General features: G+C 38.1%; 1 protein-coding gene across 5 annotated transcripts; it reads left to right on the top strand.

The window, feature by feature from the left end:
- The first annotated feature begins 2,099 nt into the window (after positions 1 to 2,099).
- LOC149799025 (uncharacterized) lies at positions 2,100 to 12,708 on the top strand. 5 transcript variants are annotated; one of them, XM_089957971.1, is made up of 5 exons: positions 2,100 to 2,212; positions 7,093 to 7,187; positions 7,454 to 9,668; positions 10,046 to 10,105; positions 10,748 to 12,708. In XM_089957971.1, exons 2-5 carry the CDS (start codon positions 7,124 to 7,126, stop codon positions 10,815 to 10,817), a joined length of 2,409 nt encoding a protein of 802 aa, XP_089814097.1. In that variant the 5' UTR covers positions 2,100 to 2,212; positions 7,093 to 7,123; the 3' UTR covers positions 10,818 to 12,708. The 5 variants fall into 5 exon arrangements, with proteins under 5 accessions (XP_089814097.1, XP_089814098.1, XP_089814095.1 ...); XM_089957972.1 differs by lacking the exon at positions 2,100 to 2,212 and adding an exon at positions 2,263 to 2,320; XM_089957969.1 differs by lacking the exon at positions 2,100 to 2,212 and adding an exon at positions 2,339 to 3,950.
- Positions 12,709 to 16,757: the final 4,049 nt, after the last annotated feature.

The raw sequence follows: 16,757 nt of genomic DNA on the forward strand, positions 1-16,757 counted from the left end.
CAAGTGTAGAAATTGTAGAAAGTAGAGAGGATATTTTTATGTTTTATCCAACGAAAGGATACTAACAATGTACACTCGTAGAACATTTGAGTGCTATACTGCCACCAGCGGGGAATTGTCTACTCACTAACTGCCCAGTGGGAACAGAATGTGTTCATTGTTTAACTGCTAGCAGTGGGAACAGAATGTGCTCATTGCTAAACTGCTAGAAATGGGAAACAGAATGTTTTCATTGCTTAACTGCTAGCAGTGGGAAAAAGAATGTACTCATTGCTTAACTGCAAGCAGTGGGAAACAGAATGTGCTCATTGCTAAACTGCTAGCAATGGGAAACAGAATGTGCTCATTGTTTAACAGCTAGCAGTGGGGAAAAGAATGTACTCATTGCTAAACTGCTAGAAGTGGGAAACATAATGTGCTCACTGCTTAACTGCTGGCAGCGGGAAAAAGAATGTACTCATTGCTTAACTGCAAGCAGTGGGAAACAGAATGTGTTCATTGCTAAACTGCTAGCAGTGGGAACAGAATGTGCTCATTGTTTAACTGCTAGCAGTGGGAAACACAATGTGCTCATTGCTAAACTGCTAGCAGTGGGAAACAGAATGTGTTCATTGCTTAACTGCTAGCAGTGGGAAAAGGAATGTACTCATTGCTTAACTGCTAGCAGTGGGAAACAGAATGTGCTCATTGCTTAACTGCTAGCAGTGGGAAAAGGAATGTACTCATTGCTTAACTGCTAGCAGTGGGAAACATAATGTGCTCATTGCTTAACTGCTAGCAGTAGGGAAAAGAATGTACTCATTGCTAAACCGCTAGAAGTGGGAAACATATTGTGCTCATTGCTTAACTGCTAGCAGTGGGAAAAAGAATATGCTCATTGCTAAACTGCTAGCAGTGGGAAACAGAATATGCTCATTGGTTAACTGCTAGCAGTGGGAAAAAGAATGTGCTAGCAGTGGGAAACAGAATATGCTCATTGCTTAACTGTTAGCAATGGGAAACATAATGTGCTCATTGCTAAACTGCTAGCAGTGGGACACAGAATGTGTTCATTGCTAAAGTACCAATAGGAGGCTGTTACTAAATACTTATAGCTAAACTGCCATCATTTTTTAAAAGTGCCTGCTCACTGACGGCTCACTGCTACGGGTTATAGTCGCGTACATGTGTTTGCGAAACTAATTTCCGGTGCAAATGAATCTACGTCGGATCTTGAACAAGAACATAATGAAACCTTTAACTACTTTATATAACTTTTAAATGGGTGTTTACTTCCTATCTTCCCATATAACATTTAAATGGGTGTTTACTTCCTATCTTTCCATATAACATTTAAATGGGTGTTTACTTCCTATCTTCCCATATAACATTTAAATGGGTGTTTACTTCCTATCTTCCCATATAACATCTAAATGGATGTTTACTTCCTTCTCACCATACACCATATGCAGCCGTATAAAGTTTATCTGTCTGTTTTGTTCACACTCCTCTACCTGACGCCATTTGACTGAAAAGATTTTCTTTTGGGGCAGGATATATATATATATAAGTGTAAATCCTGGGTTCCCCTCCCCTCTGCCACTCTCCATAAATTTCAACATACGGAATGAAAAAATCACTGCATTGTAATAGGCAGAAAAAAGATTTTTTAATGTATATCAAGTGGAAAAGTTTATTAATGATGGGAAACAATTTATATTTCTCCACTTATTTCTTTAATCTTTATTTTTTTAAAGAATAATTTCGGTTTTGAAAATGAAAGATATATCGAATCATCCGCCTACATTTTAAGTCTAGCTATCTGTAAACGTTACATTATTTTGGTCCTTCCTTGATCGTATAGTGATTTTCCAGTGCAATTTATTTTTGGCAAACAACATTTATAATTTGTTCGTCGTTTACGCAAGCAGAGCAAACTTCTGTTTAGAAGAAAACCGACACTGAGTACCGGTTTTCAGAAAACAAGTGGTAACAGTTCAGTGTCATCTGGTTCTCTTCTTGCTTCGTTCTCACCTAGACATGCTAGTTAATGATTTTGGAACATGTATATGTAGTCCCATTGATAGGGTTATTCACAGTAAAATGAATGTTATCGATCTTTGTTATCGCTCTTATGATAGGTATGAATAGAGGTATACATTAAAATCATTGCTGTATATGACACATTAGTGACTCTGACATCTGAGTACATAGAAGGGAGTATTCTGTTCAGGTAAAATACACACATTTGGAATATTGCTGGTGCCGTTTTTTTTTTTCATCTGAACAAGTGAAATACACACATCTGGAATATTCTCCGCACCGTTTCTCATCTACTCAGGTAAAATCTGCGAAATCGAAATGTTCTCGGTAAAACGCACAGCTGAAGACTGGGGGCTGATTTTTCGTGTTTTAAATTTTTCTTTGACATCTATGCAGATTTTCACTTCTTTATGTTTCATCTTCTTCTACTCAGGCTTGTATTCGTGTATATTTTATGGAACCTTTGTATTCTGCTGTGGAACTTTCAGTACAGGAAGTATCAACTCTACGTATCAATCTCACAAGACCACCTCTACCACAACTGCCACAAGTTCCAGTCAGCAACACAATAGCTTGTGTGTCACAACGACCATTACCATTGCAATCACCACCGACCCCCATCATCACCACTACCTCCACCATCATGATCGTGATCGTATTCATCAGAACTCTTAGTAGTAGGTGCAGCAGCAGTAGTATTAGTAGTAGTAGAAGCAGCAGTAGTAGTAGTAAGTAGTAGTAGTGGTAGTAGTAAAAGATGTGGTCATGCTTGTACTAGTTCTTGTTCAAACTACATATCTGTGTTGAATAGTTGAATATAATTCACTTTTATTGCAGTGGTTATTACTGTCTCTGTTGTTAGGATGTTATTTTAAATCATGCTGTTTGATATTCTTAGACTTAGCGTGTTACTAAACAAATGTTGCAAAACACATTTAAGCAAATATAAATCTTAAATATGTACAGGAGAACACAAAACATTTTCTATACACCATTACATCGTTGATTGGATCATGAAGACTGTATAATATTTTTTATAGACCATTCCATCGTTGATAGGATCGTGTAGACTTTAAAATTATTTTCTATACACCATTACATCGTTGATTGGCTCGTGTAGACTTTAAAATATTTTCTATACACCATTACATCGTTGATTGGATCGTGTAGACTAGAATATTATGTAGTAATTGATTTCTAGGTATCGTGGAGTATCTAGGGATGTCCAGTTGCCAACGCTTATGTTCAGGAAAAGTATTCCAACGAGTGTATGTTCGCGATTACAAATTTCTTCCCTAATGGACTCATCAGTTACTAATATGCATTTTATTATTAATAATAAGCACATATAAATTTTTTATAAAACATACAAATGAAATCATCCATTATTTAATACACACTCTGTGTGTGTGTGTGTGTGTGTGTAGAGCATGTGGATCGGCATTAAATTTCTTGCAACTTGAAATTTCCAATATGATGCAACTGTACATATTTATTGTCCTTCTTAACTGTACAAATTGTCCATTAAACCTTATTTGGGCAAATAATGTCTATCAATTTTGAGTGAGCAGAGAATTCAACCTAAACAGGGTACCCGTTTTCAGAAAACAAGTGTTGGCCTTCTTCCTGTTTCGTTTTTGCCTAGATATGTTGTGTAATACTGTTTAAAGCCTGTTGACCCAGGTGTACGGTTTGTTATAAAACGAATATTATTATTGTATAGCTCTTCCAAGAAAATTGGGCTTGACGAGGGTAACGATACAAACAAATGTTGCATGCGACACATTTCGTGAATCAAGCGTTTGTGGATTATTTTGTTCAGGTAAAATCGACATTTCTGGAAATTTCTGTGTAGTTTTATTTTCTTTTTAAACAAGAAAAGCGGCGCACAACTGAAGACTGGGTTGATTTCTTTGACATCTATGAAGGTATTTCACATTTCTTCATCTTCTATTATTGCCCTCCTCCCCCCCACCCCATTATTCTGTGTGGAATCTTGGTCTTCTACAGAGGAACTTCCAGTACAGGAAATATTGACTCGTCAGTCTCACGCGACCACCACCACCACCGAGGCGGACGCTCTAACCATTAGGCCACCGGAGAGGTCACTGGTAGTGGTAGCGGTTGCCCTAGTAATAGTAGTAGTAGTGGTAGCAGTAGAAGTAGTCGTTACGGTGGTCATTCTTGTGTTAGTTCTTGCTTTCACGACAGTACTGCATATAATAGTTGAATAGAATTGTCTTTTATTTTATAAATCATTACAATCTCCATTTTTGTATGATGTACATCGCTCTTGGGTGTCTACTTTGTATGATGCACCTCGCTCTTGGGTGTCTGCTTTGTGCGAAGTACCACGTTCTTGGGTGTTTACTTTGTATGATGCAGCTCGCTCTTGGGTGTCTACTTTGTAAGATGCAGCTCGCTCTTGGGTGTCTACTTTGTAAGATGCAGCTCGCTCTTGGGTGTCTACTTTGTATGATGCAGATCGATCTTGGGTGTCTACTTTTTATGATGTACCTCACTCTTGGGTGTCTACTTGTATGATGTACCTCGCTATTGGGTGTCTACCTTTAACACGAAAGTAGCGAGATGGTAAATGTACCTGACCCCAAGGACATAAACGGATACAGTCATCATACCATTTTAACCCAAGGACGTTTTTGATCGTTGCTTGAATTCAAGAACGTTTTTAATAATTCCATTACGTATGCAACTCCATATACAGATACAGTCATCATACCATTTTAATCTCTGTTACCTTTTCTACACCAGAAAAGAAACGGTCTTTTAAAAACACATCCGGATTTCCAATCATATTTTAGCGATGGGGCAGTCAACAAACGTGACCATTTTTTGACCATTTTTGAAGCAAACTGTGCATGTTGGACATTTAGATATCTGTTCCAATGGTCGAACATTTAACGTTGTTTTACAAAGAACCTTTGCGGATTTCCTCGCATATGAGGCCGAACGCGGGATGGAGAGGAAACAGAATTGAAGTTTACACTTTTCTTTGGTACTCCTATGTCAGTAAACAAACTGGATTTATGTATGCCCTGTTTTTGCCTCCATCCCAAAAATCTGAGTCCTTTGGGTAGCTCAGCAAGAGTATGCACTGTCCACGAGCTAATGCCAGTTGGACACGTCCGTTTGCCTTTTCATGCTCAGAAGGTAAGTAAATGGTTATGATGTGGGGGTCGTGATAGGTACTAAGCTATGACCCTAGAGCTAGGTCCCATAGGCAAGGAATATACCTCATTGCCAATGTTGCATTTAAACTCTGTTTTCTGGATTTGTTTTCGGTCCCAGGAGGTGTGTATAAGGTGGGGATCGAAACAGATTCAAAGCTATAACTCGGGGATGAATTGGCTGGGCTTTGGATGGACCCCAGGAGAATATCCGTTGCCAATATAAATGTGCTTTCTCATGCTAAATAAGGATATACATGGTTTTATGGTAGGTATCTCAGTATTGTCCATATTAATTTCAATTGGATAAGAGCTTGTTGATGGAGAAGGCCACAAGGGCATGATCCAGGAGTCCCATTTTGATACTTGGTCATACTTGGGTTATTTACTACACGTTTCAGTTCCCGAGCACGTGATACAGACGACACAGAAGTAACTTGTAATATTTATAAATGCAGCACTACAACCTTATCCCCACCTAAAGGGTATGAAATCCAAATTTCAGAAATGTTTGCGCAAGCTATACCCATAAGGTTACAATTGACACGAGTTTCATGTGTTTAGCTTTTGCGGCGCATAATTTCGAAGACATTAGAAAAGTACTAAGACGCAACTGTACGTAAGTACGGCTATATTTTATACATTTCCTTTCTACATAGTAGATGAAAAATACTGTTACAGTAGTGATAAGTTTATATTTACCAAGACAATTTTACATATGTTAGTTGCTAACCTGTACACAATATATACCGGTCGAATCACACCAGTCGAATCACATCTGTTTGTTTTGTTATCCTATGCAAAACCCAAGAGGATGATAGGCTATATATGGCGGCAAGTATAAATGGTGGAGGATGAACCCGGATAAAACCCAGGGAAGAACCTCCGACCCATGAGAAGCTACTGGCAAGCTTTCTTACATAACCGCATTGGCCAAATCCGACACTCGAACCCACGCAGACAGAGGTGAGATGGCAGTGATCCGTAACGGTGAGCGCTTTAGATCACTGGCCACTCGGGGTTCGGGATGAACTCAATAAACATGTTATTTCCTTTTGATACTTTAATTCCGCGTGCTATTTAATACAAGTAACAGTCTTCACTGGCTAGCAGTTATCGTGCAAAAAGTCAGAGAAAAATCAGTGATGGTTTTATTATGGACTACATTAGGGTGCAATAACAAGTGACTGACCTAATAGCGTAGTGATGCATAGAAAGCGCTGGGATGTACAGCCTTTTGATTCAATAAATTTTATTTAAGAAACTTGAAACGTACAGAGTAGATATAGGGTGTCAAATGTAATCTTTAGTGATCTGGTATATACAGTTCTCGCAGAGTTTAGGAAAAAACCGAGGTCCAACTTTGGAAAATGGTATTTGTACTGGAACTCAGAAATAGTTAAGGGAGCTGACACCTCGAAAACTTTTCATCGCATATCAAGTTATTACTCCGAGGTAAATGCCGAATATTTATAGGATTTTGATGCAACAACACTACTTGATGTTATGGTCTTTATCGATTTTACAGCAGCAGATATATGTAGTTTGGGTGTGAATCAAGTTTTACCCATTCTGATTTTCCGTTGGCATTTGAGCTGTATAGATAGTTTTAAAAAGTATTTTAAAAAATTACAATAATGTATTAAATTACCATGATTAGCTCAACCAATGTAAGTAAGACATTTAAAAAAAATCATCATTATTATCAGGATAAATAAACAATAGACACCTGAATGCTACCAGCACAAACTATAACAGTAACTACTCTACAACTATTACATAAAATACGCACAATTCTACTTTCAGCAATCAACATTCTTGTTGCTCGTTTACTTATTTTGAGCCGTTAATTGTAAGATATTTTCTTTTTATTCCTTTGCAGAAGAAAGAACGAAAAATTACACATTTTGAGAATGTCAGAAAGAAGCAGAAGAAAAAGAGGAGATAGCTCAAAGTCCACTGCAGATGTCTCTAGTGGTATCGAAGAGAGAGAGAGAGAGAGAGAGAGAGAGAGAGAGAGAGCATGTTGTGCATGTTTTCTGACTGCATGCTTCCCCCCGAACAGCGATGACGACGAAAGCAGCATAATAATAATAATAATAATAATAATAAACATATTTCAGTGAGAGAGGATATACTTGTCAATGGGCTGTACTGAATCGAGTAATTATATTAATGGCTTTTCCAAGAATTAGCACCTTTAGTTTTAATGAAATACGTGTTTTGTTTTATTTTTCTCCCAGATGTTTATATCCGGAATAGTAATGGTCAAAAAGATAATGAGTACTGGATTTCTTCCGTTCTGAGATGTCTTATTCGAAACGAGAATCGAATGGAACTTGAAAAACTTCAGAAGAAAGTTGAAGATGAACACAAAAAGAAATACCCGGACTTTGAAATAACAATAAAGCAATATTCCAATCTATTTAGACTTGAAAAAAGTGATCTGGCAAAGGAAGATGAAGATGAAGGCGTATTAGAGGATATTATAGTATCTGGAAGAACTGAAGTTCGCCTTTGTGAGCAACACTGTTCGAAAGCGGGAAGCTGCAAATCTCTGGAATGCAAAAGTCTTCACATGTGTAGATTCTATATTCTGAATGAATGCCATTTCAAACCATGTCTGTTTGGCCATGAGATACGAAATGACCACAATGTTCATATTCTTCGAATGCACCTGCTCCATGCACTTGGTCCACAAGATGTGGGACACCTTTTGCGAGATGTGAGAAATAGGAATGAAACCACGATGCCTACCGTATGTAGTTTCTACAATATTAAGAAGGGATGCTCACGTGAAGATTGCCAGTTCTTGCATCTGTGTAAAAAGTTTGTTGAAGAGGATTGCAAATTCGGCTTGGGTTGTAAAAGGTCCCATAATTGTTTCGAAAAACAGCCAGCACAAGTCTTCAGGAAGTATGGAATTCTTAATAATGATGTGAAAAAAGTGATGGAGCTGATTCGAAAAACTCTGGATAAAAATACGCCGGCCAAAGTAGCTACTGGGATGAAACAAACATGCTACATTACGTCAACGAATGTAAAATATCCTTCAGGTCAAGGTCCATGTAACCGATATTATGTGAATGAGAAAGAGCCTGCACTAGAAGAGAACGAGAGTTTTATGAGATCAACCACGTCCTGTATAGATGCACCTGGACAAATAACGAAAGAAGTCATTTATTCTCGAAGTCGTACTCAGAGTGATAATTTTTATCGAATTGGTGATGATCTAGACCCGGATACATATAACCGTGAGGATTCCCGGCGTGTAGTGATAGACGAGGGACATCAAAATAAATCAAAATACTGCTATGGAGATTTGGTGCCACCGGACAGAAAATCTCAGGAAAATGAAACCGATCAAACTCATATGAAGGAAGGAGCACATTTTGAAGACATTAGTTCAGATGAAGATGACGAATCACCAGATAATGTAGACACTACATCCATGATGCAAGAACGCGTACGTTTAGAAACCAGTAAAGTTTGCAGCCCCAAGGAAACACAGACAAATGAACGTGATAAAAAGGGTGAGTCAGTGGGCCTAGTTCAAACAATTGATAACCAGAAAACAAAGAAGCCATATTGTGCAAAGAGTCCAACTATATATACTGAAGATATAGAATCAAAATACGAAACTATGGAATTAAAATACGAAACTATGGATTGTCCTGGAATTATAACAAAGCTTCAAAGCTACTCTTTGTCTCTCTTAGAAAATAAAAGGATTCAAACCCAAATCAAATCTAAGTCAAATAAGAGAGTCTTTCAGCCTACGACATACAAAAATGAAGAAGAAAAAATAGTGTCTGCTGAGATTCTTAATAACATAATTGATTTAATTGATAAAGAGGGAAAGTGTGCAGCAAAGGAAGAAGTAAAGAACGAAATATCGAAAGAAGATACCGCAAACAAAGGATCTGAATCCAAATTTCAAGAACCTGGCGTTGCATTCAAAATGACAGAATGCAATAACATTGAACCCGTTCCTGCAACAGATCCTGAGTATAATGAAGCTGCGATGGATACTGCATCTGAAAACATCCAGAAAGCAGATGCTACAGATGCAGACGATATCCACACCTCTGAGGGATCAAATAAGAAAGACTCCGCAGGTGGATATGAATTTAATTCTTCACAAGAAATACAATGCACGCTCGCTGAGGATTCTATGCACGAACCGAAATCTGTAAATTACGACAGACTCGAGAATGTTAAAGAAACATGTTCGAGTACGCTGACAAAAGAGGACAAGGGATGCGATTGGTCATTGGGTACGCAAGAATTCAAAGTTAAGAGAGTTACGGTAAACAACGGAAAGCCGCAATGGATATTCTGCTCCGTAGATACAGAGACATCCCTAAATACAGAATCTGAAACACAAGAAAAACTAGAAAAGAGCTACCAGTTGTTCCAGCAGTCACGACAATGCTTTATAGATGCGTTTGGATCGATGTAGGTTTCTTTGTTTTGAAGATTTTCACTCTCTTATGATTGTGAGATATGTCAAAAAATGTCCACGGAAGAAAGACATATTGAATGCATACATCAACGGTTTATGTAGCTTTATTTCATTTTAGAAACTGTAATTTGTTTAAAACTAGTATATGTAGTCAGTTACTATAAAAAGTTATATTGTAGAAAACAAATATTTACTTCAATATAGTGTGGTTGAATTCATTGACACTAGAGTTAAGCTTAATTTGCTTTATCTCATTATTTTGCATTAATTACATAATACTTCATACCCTTATCTTTCCACTTTACATACATAGAGCTATTTAATGCTTATGAACGTTTCTAAATATATTTCTATCAATATTTATATCTAGCGACAAAGACAAACAAAACAAAAGCAAAACAACAAAATCCAAAACAAAGAACGACGTGAGGTAGGTATTTAGTTGCGTAGGCATTTGAAAAATGCGTTACTATAAACATATTTTGATCTTCGTAATTTTTTTTTCTTTCATATAAGTAAAACACTTACCGGGGCATGTTTTAGCAATCGTAATTTGCAAAATGAAAATCATATATTTAAATGCAGATAATTTATCAAGTTACAGCAGTATGATTGAATAACTCTTTTGCAAACTATGGTAGTCCCTTATATCAAACGTACCTCGCTGTAATGAGCCTGACCGTAAAAAGTTCGTTCTTGTTGTTGTAATTAAGCGGACATGTAATTAAAAAGAAGCTTCCTGTTGGTGTGGTTATGGTAGAGAGATGGATCTCGATCATTGTCAAACGTTTGCTCGAAAACTGGAAAAGTTTGGAAGGATTTGTTTTGTGTATGGCTTTTCAAAAATAATATTTTATCATACAAAGTCCAGGTAATGTGTATGTTATCATGTTCAAGCAGGGTGTGGGTTTGGGGCCTTTCTTTTGTTTTCGCTTGGCCACCACAGGATGCTTGTTCCAATTAGGGTTGGGTTCGAGGACGGGTGTTAGGTGGGTGGGGCATATAACAAAAAGGAAAAGAGATTTGCCATATCGTATCATGGAAGCAACTCTAGTTTATGACTTCTTTACAGGCTACAAGTGGACTTCATCACCATGTGTGGGAAGATTCTTAACAATCGCATCGAACAGCAAGAGCAATAATGCGAGAATTAATAGGGGATACCAATTCTGATCTATTCCTGCGGCACAGCCGGTGGAGTATTTCCTTCTTGAAGATATGTTTTAAAATCACTGTTTAAAGAGTACTTTTTGATGAATTTGACGCTAGAAAGGATGACGTAGGAGCGAAGAGGAAAGAAAGTAAAACTAAAAACGAGAAACATAAAAGAAAATAAAAATGGTACTGCATACTCATATCATTAATAATCGAACAATATGATGTAAATGACAACGACGCAGTTTCTTCGCCAGGGGCTTCGCAAGAGCAAAACAACAAACGCGGAACACCCAAACTTGAGAAAACCTATTTGAATGAATGAACAATAGAATATATATATATATATATATATATATATATATATATATATATATATATATATATATATATATAGTGTTACATAATGGAAAAAAGAAACAATACAGTTATATGAAGAAAAGTACTAATATTTAAAAAGTACATGTCTAATTGACTTCTTGGTATTGGGGTCAATACAGCAAAAGTTTACAAACAATGATCTACGGTTGGGTCACTAGCTTAACTGTGTTTTCCCTAGCTAGAATCAAATCTATTTGACCTAACTTAGAGCTAACGACAAAGGATAAAGACATACGTACATGTACCTGTACTTTTCTCAATCTACTTGTAATTTGGTTACAGAAAGTTATTGCGAAAATATTAAGTTTTAGAAGTCGTTGACATCCAGCGATTTTAAACGTAGCCGTATAATAATAGTATTCTTTCAATTCTAAATTCTAGCATGCAGTGAAATATTCTGCAACATGTTACATGTTGAAAAGGCTAAAATAATAAATAGTAATATATTTGTTTGCATATAATGAAAATGATTATTAGAAACCGTGGGAGAGTGAATGTCCGTTTAAAACGTAATAATTAACTTTCATGAAATTAATATGACCGTATCAATAATAATGCACTATCAAATTTAATTGAAAAACTGAAATTGAGCACAAAGTACATATGAAAGACAATTGTGTAAATAAACTTAAGTACCAATTTCTAAGTAAGAAACGGATGCAAATGTAATTACTTCATATTTGTATAAAGGTTTGTTTTATTTTAGTGCACCATGCCTATTGCACATATCACGTTTGATCTTCAAAAACATCTGTTGACACCTTTTGGTTAATCTCACTGACCTGGCTTCCATTATGAAGGTACGTTAAAAGGAACTCCAGATAAGTAGCGGAACTGCTAGAAGTTGGTGAAGATCAGAGTATTTCTCCATGCGATCCAAGTAATATCTCAGTAACTTATTTCGACTAGTAAAACTAACTACATAAAATAGCTAACTACATAAAAATGTTGCCATTGTCGGTGTATACAAGCGACAGAATGACACTTCTGCAGCCATTGCAGATTCTTTCGTATAGAAGCTGGAGTATTACAAATTAACTTTGTTCTTTGGAATATAAAAGGAATTCAACAAGGAGACAGGATAGATGAAAGAGACTTATTCCAGTTTTCAACGGATTTATACCGTGGGAAAACAGACATTGTTCTAACTTGGAAATTGTTTCCAATAAAAGTTGCTGTATTTCTTAAAAATTCTTTATTTTGGTTTAAGTCAAGTGTGTTGATTTTATAAAATACGATTATAAAAACATTCTTTTCCATCCCTTTGATCGTAAAAATGTATAACTACTGTATTATCTACCCGTATTTCTCTTATTTACGCACATTCAACAATTGAAACGCAGTGGTATAAACTGTCAGGTGTTGACTCACACAGCTAATAACGTTCGAAGGATTTATGTAATCTGTGAGATTCGGCAACTGTTTCTACACAGATAAACAGTACAGTTAAACTCTTATACTTGCAATTCTGAATTAATTTACTTTTGCTTTGCTTTATTTTGTTTTTTGTTTTCTCTCTGTTGGTATTTTCCGATCCCCGGAACTCTGTCGCGTAACCACCCTTTTTCTAATCGGCTATTTAAGGCATCGAAGACAGTCTACAAAACCATTTTCGGACCAGTTTTCTTGGGTAGCATTTTAAAGACATGAAGACGATCCTAAGTTAATCAGTTTCGGAAAAGGAGTTAAATATTAATTTAAATTTGTGAAAATATATCTCGCGTTTTGTTCTATTAAAAAAAAAACGTAACCAGATTTTGCTGTTCGTTTAAAAATATGTTATTTCTTGTTAGAATCCTTTTCGGATTAATCCGAATCCTGCCAAAGATACACCTTGATTAACGTTCGTTCCTAAATGTCTGTAGGATGCAGTGTTAAATGTATATAAAGGATTTTTGTTGATGAAAATATAAACACAAACCTAAATAAACCTGTACAAGTAGTATTTCCGGTCATGTGTATTGTGTGCTGAACTTTGCATAATCACCATTAACCAAACAGAAAGGGAAAAATATTCAGATCCGTGTGTATTGTAGCGTTCTGGCCGTGAACCATTCAAAGAATCAATCTATATGTGTTTGTGTATGTTTATATACATTCTGGCTAGCTAAACCAGGTTGAGGGCTCAAACCCTCTGTGACTTAGTAGCTTGCCTATTCTTGCATGCAAAGCCAGCTTCGGCAGACTGGGTGGAAGAGATCAACTGATTGATTCCACGGCCACGAAGGCGACTCTGCAAACGCTTTGTGGAGAGCGCAAGGCATGACAAGGCACTGAAGACGTCATGGCCATCCAATGCAGCTGGAGTAGTCCCCAGACGTGACGAACATCCGTACCACTGAGTTCCAACTACCAAGGCCGAAAGAGTGAGGCTGTCTCAGTGCAAAGGCTGTTTCACCTTAATCTCCTTCACGCATAGGTTATGTTGTTCACTTATCATTCATCCTCATCATCACACTCATCGTTCCTTACCTGTACCTACCAAAGTCCTACGGTGATTGGCGTTTGGTGAAGCAATAGGTTGAGATGACCACTGGTAGTTGTATTCAGAGACATGCACGTAGGCGGCCCTTGTACAAGTGGTCGCTCTGCTCAGTTCCAAGGGCAGCGGAACAGTTCGGCAGCATCCAGGGCGAATGAACAGACCTTTTTCAGGACATGATGTCCTCACCACCAAGGCCATGCGAGGAGCGGAATGCTGGACAGACCACAGACTTGTCCGAACTATCCTAAAGCTGTGCATTGCCCTACATCACCCAATGTGTCCTAAGCTGGCATAATATTTGCTCGCATCATTCTCAACAGGCTTATTGCGGCAGTGTCAGAAGATAACCTCCCCGAGTCTCAGTGTGGTTTTCGCCCAGACCTCAGTGAGACAAATTCAAGAGAAATGCCTTAAGCAGAACATGAATCTGTGTGCTGTCTTCGTGGACCTGACAAAGGCATTCGATACGGTCAACAGAGACGCACTGTGGGTAGTACTCTAGAAGCTTGGTTGTCCTCAGAAGTTGTCCATCCTCATCCGACTCTTCCGCGATGACATGACAAATTCCCCACATCTAATGTTGTCAAACAGGGTTGTATACTCGTTCCGGTACTCTTCAACTTCTTCTTCACACAGGTACTGCTCCATGCCATCCGTGACCATGACCTTGGTATCTACATTATATGTCACCTGGATGGATCAGTGTTTGATCTCCATGGCCTAGCTGCAAAAACCAAGACGCTAGTCTGCAGATGACTGTGCCCTCATGGCCCATGAAGAGATTCACCTACAGGCAATAGTGGACAGACTCTCTGAAGCCTCCAACCTATTTGGACTCACAATTAGCCTAGGAAAGACAGAATTCCTTTTTCACCCGCCCCAAATACTGTTCCTTCACAACCCTGCTTCACCATTGGCGTCACGCAGCTGAATAATGATGACAGTGTCAAATACATTGGCAGCACTATATCCAGTGATGGCTTCCTGGACAAAAAGATCACTGCGAATCAAGCACTCGGACGACTCCGAACCAGGGTTTTGCAGCACAAGGACCTACGTCTGTCAATAAAGATGAAAGTGTACGGTGCAGTTGTCCTCACGTATATATTGCATGGCTGTGAAAAGTGGACTGTACCGAAGGCATATCAGTTAGTTGGAACAATTCGGCAGCGCTCTCTGAGATGCATCATGCGGATGAAGTGGCAGGACAGAACCACCACCCAGGAAGTCCTTCATAGAGCCAACACAAGAAGCATTGAAGCTAAACTAATCCAGGCCCAGATTCGTTAGACTGGTCACGTCATCCGCATGGATCAAAACAAAATCCCAAAGCAGCTGTTCTTTGGCGAGCTGGCCCAGGGCAACCGAAACCAATGCGTCCTCGCAAGACATACGACAATCTCAAGACGCACATCAAATGGACAGAACTTCAGCCCCACCAGCTCGAGCGCCCTGCCTCTGACAGAAGCAACTGGCGAGCACTAACCAGAAAAGTCTGTTCCACCTTCGAGGTTAATCGCCGCCAGCGTCTTGCTGAAACACGTGAGAGACGTAACAGAACTGTGTCCCAAACACCCCAACCAACATTGTCCAATGCACTACCAGAAACCTCATGTGTGCATCTTAATTTGGACTACGGAGCCACGTGCGCGTCAACCGAGAAGATATATATATATGTGTGTGTGTGTGTGTGTGTGTCTGTGTGTGTGTGTGTTTTCTAAGCAGCCACGACTGGTTATATTAGATTTCTTTTCACAACTCGTGTGAAACTAATAGAATTATCACCACTTTCTGCTCCTATCGATAGAAAATGAAGGACTAGTGCTGTGAACATTTAAAGGTTGCAACATCTCTCAAACGGTTATTTTGTCTTTCATGGCATCACGATAATCGTCGAGAAATCTGGATTTGCTGTAATGAAGGCCATTTTTATCTTACTGTTTTCAAAAAAGGTACAATGCGTTCGCATAGATGAATTTTCTAGTTCCTGACAAGGTCAATCCTTCAAAATGTAATCCTAGATATATCACTGACTACAGATACAAACATGAAGTCAGATACAATCGTTCAGCTAAGAGTTATTTCTGTATTGACGAAAAGATGACAAAACAATCATAAATATATTTAATATTCACTAGATGAAACAAAATTAATACATTGTACACTGCTATTAAAATCCGAGCTTTGTTATCTGTACATAATAGTGGATAATATTACAGTCATTTTTGTTGTCAACCTCAGCATGATCCTGGAAAAAACAACAGCAACAAATATGAAACTTACACAAATATCAGCATTTTTTACATCAGTGATGCAACATAAAATTGTATCAACAACATTAATTAAATCAGTCAGTCAACAATATTGGACTCTGGAAAACAGAAAACTGATTGTCACTAGAGTATTGCATGCTTTAAAAGATGCCATCTTGGCGAAAGGAAAAGATATTCTCAAATACGTAATCACTGACCAACAAAAAGTCGAACATAGCGGATAATATGTACTCATTGATCAGCGAAGTGTTGATCCAGAGAGCAAAATCCTTACATGGCGAAACACCCCAACAAAATTCACTTCATACATCTGTCGATTGTATCGATTCTTCTTCTACGCCACAGCAAAGACACTGCAGAAAGAGAGGTATAAACCATAAAGGTATCATATATGTGAGTAGAAAAATAATAAGAAAATAAGACAATCTCAGACATGTGACTGGAACACAAGCATTTATTGAATGGTGCGGATGTCCGACTGAGACTGATTTGAAGTGGTACCGTGTTCCATTTGATGATCGAGGCAAACTTATTTCTACGTGTGACCTGTGGAAGTCTTACCTAAAATGGAAAACGAGAATGTATGTCTAGAACTACAGCCAAGAATCCCCTAATGCTAGAGGAAGTCAAAACGTTCACCATTAGCTCTGGACTTCGAGCCAAGATTGAAGATTCATGGTCAACTGCCCAATCTCTGCTAGTTGGCATCGTCCGTAATGTTGCCGTCAACGGAACAGTCGATTAAAAACGCTTGCGAGTTCCAACACTTCAACATGTCTGAGATAGAA

The sequence above is a fragment of the Sinohyriopsis cumingii genome, chromosome 5 (assembly GCF_028554795.1).
Source record: "Sinohyriopsis cumingii isolate HCF-2022 chromosome 5, ASM2855479v2, whole genome shotgun sequence".
Classification (NCBI taxonomy): domain Eukaryota; kingdom Metazoa; phylum Mollusca; class Bivalvia; order Unionida; family Unionidae; genus Sinohyriopsis; species Sinohyriopsis cumingii.

What these genes read in the sequence shown, in the direction of transcription:
- LOC149799025 (XM_089957971.1), top strand. Translation starts at nt 7,124, where the DNA reads ATGTCAGAAAGAAGCAGAAGAAAAAGAGGAGATAGCTCAAAGTCCACT. An exon ending in CACTGCAGATGTCTCTAGTG is followed by an intron (nt 7,188 to 7,453) that starts GTATCGAAGAGA and finishes TTTTTCTCCCAG; the next exon opens with ATGTTTATATCCGGAATAGT. An exon ending in AAAACAAAGAACGACGTGAG is followed by an intron (nt 10,106 to 10,747) that starts GTAGGTATTTAG and finishes ACTTCTTTACAG; the next exon opens with GCTACAAGTGGACTTCATCA.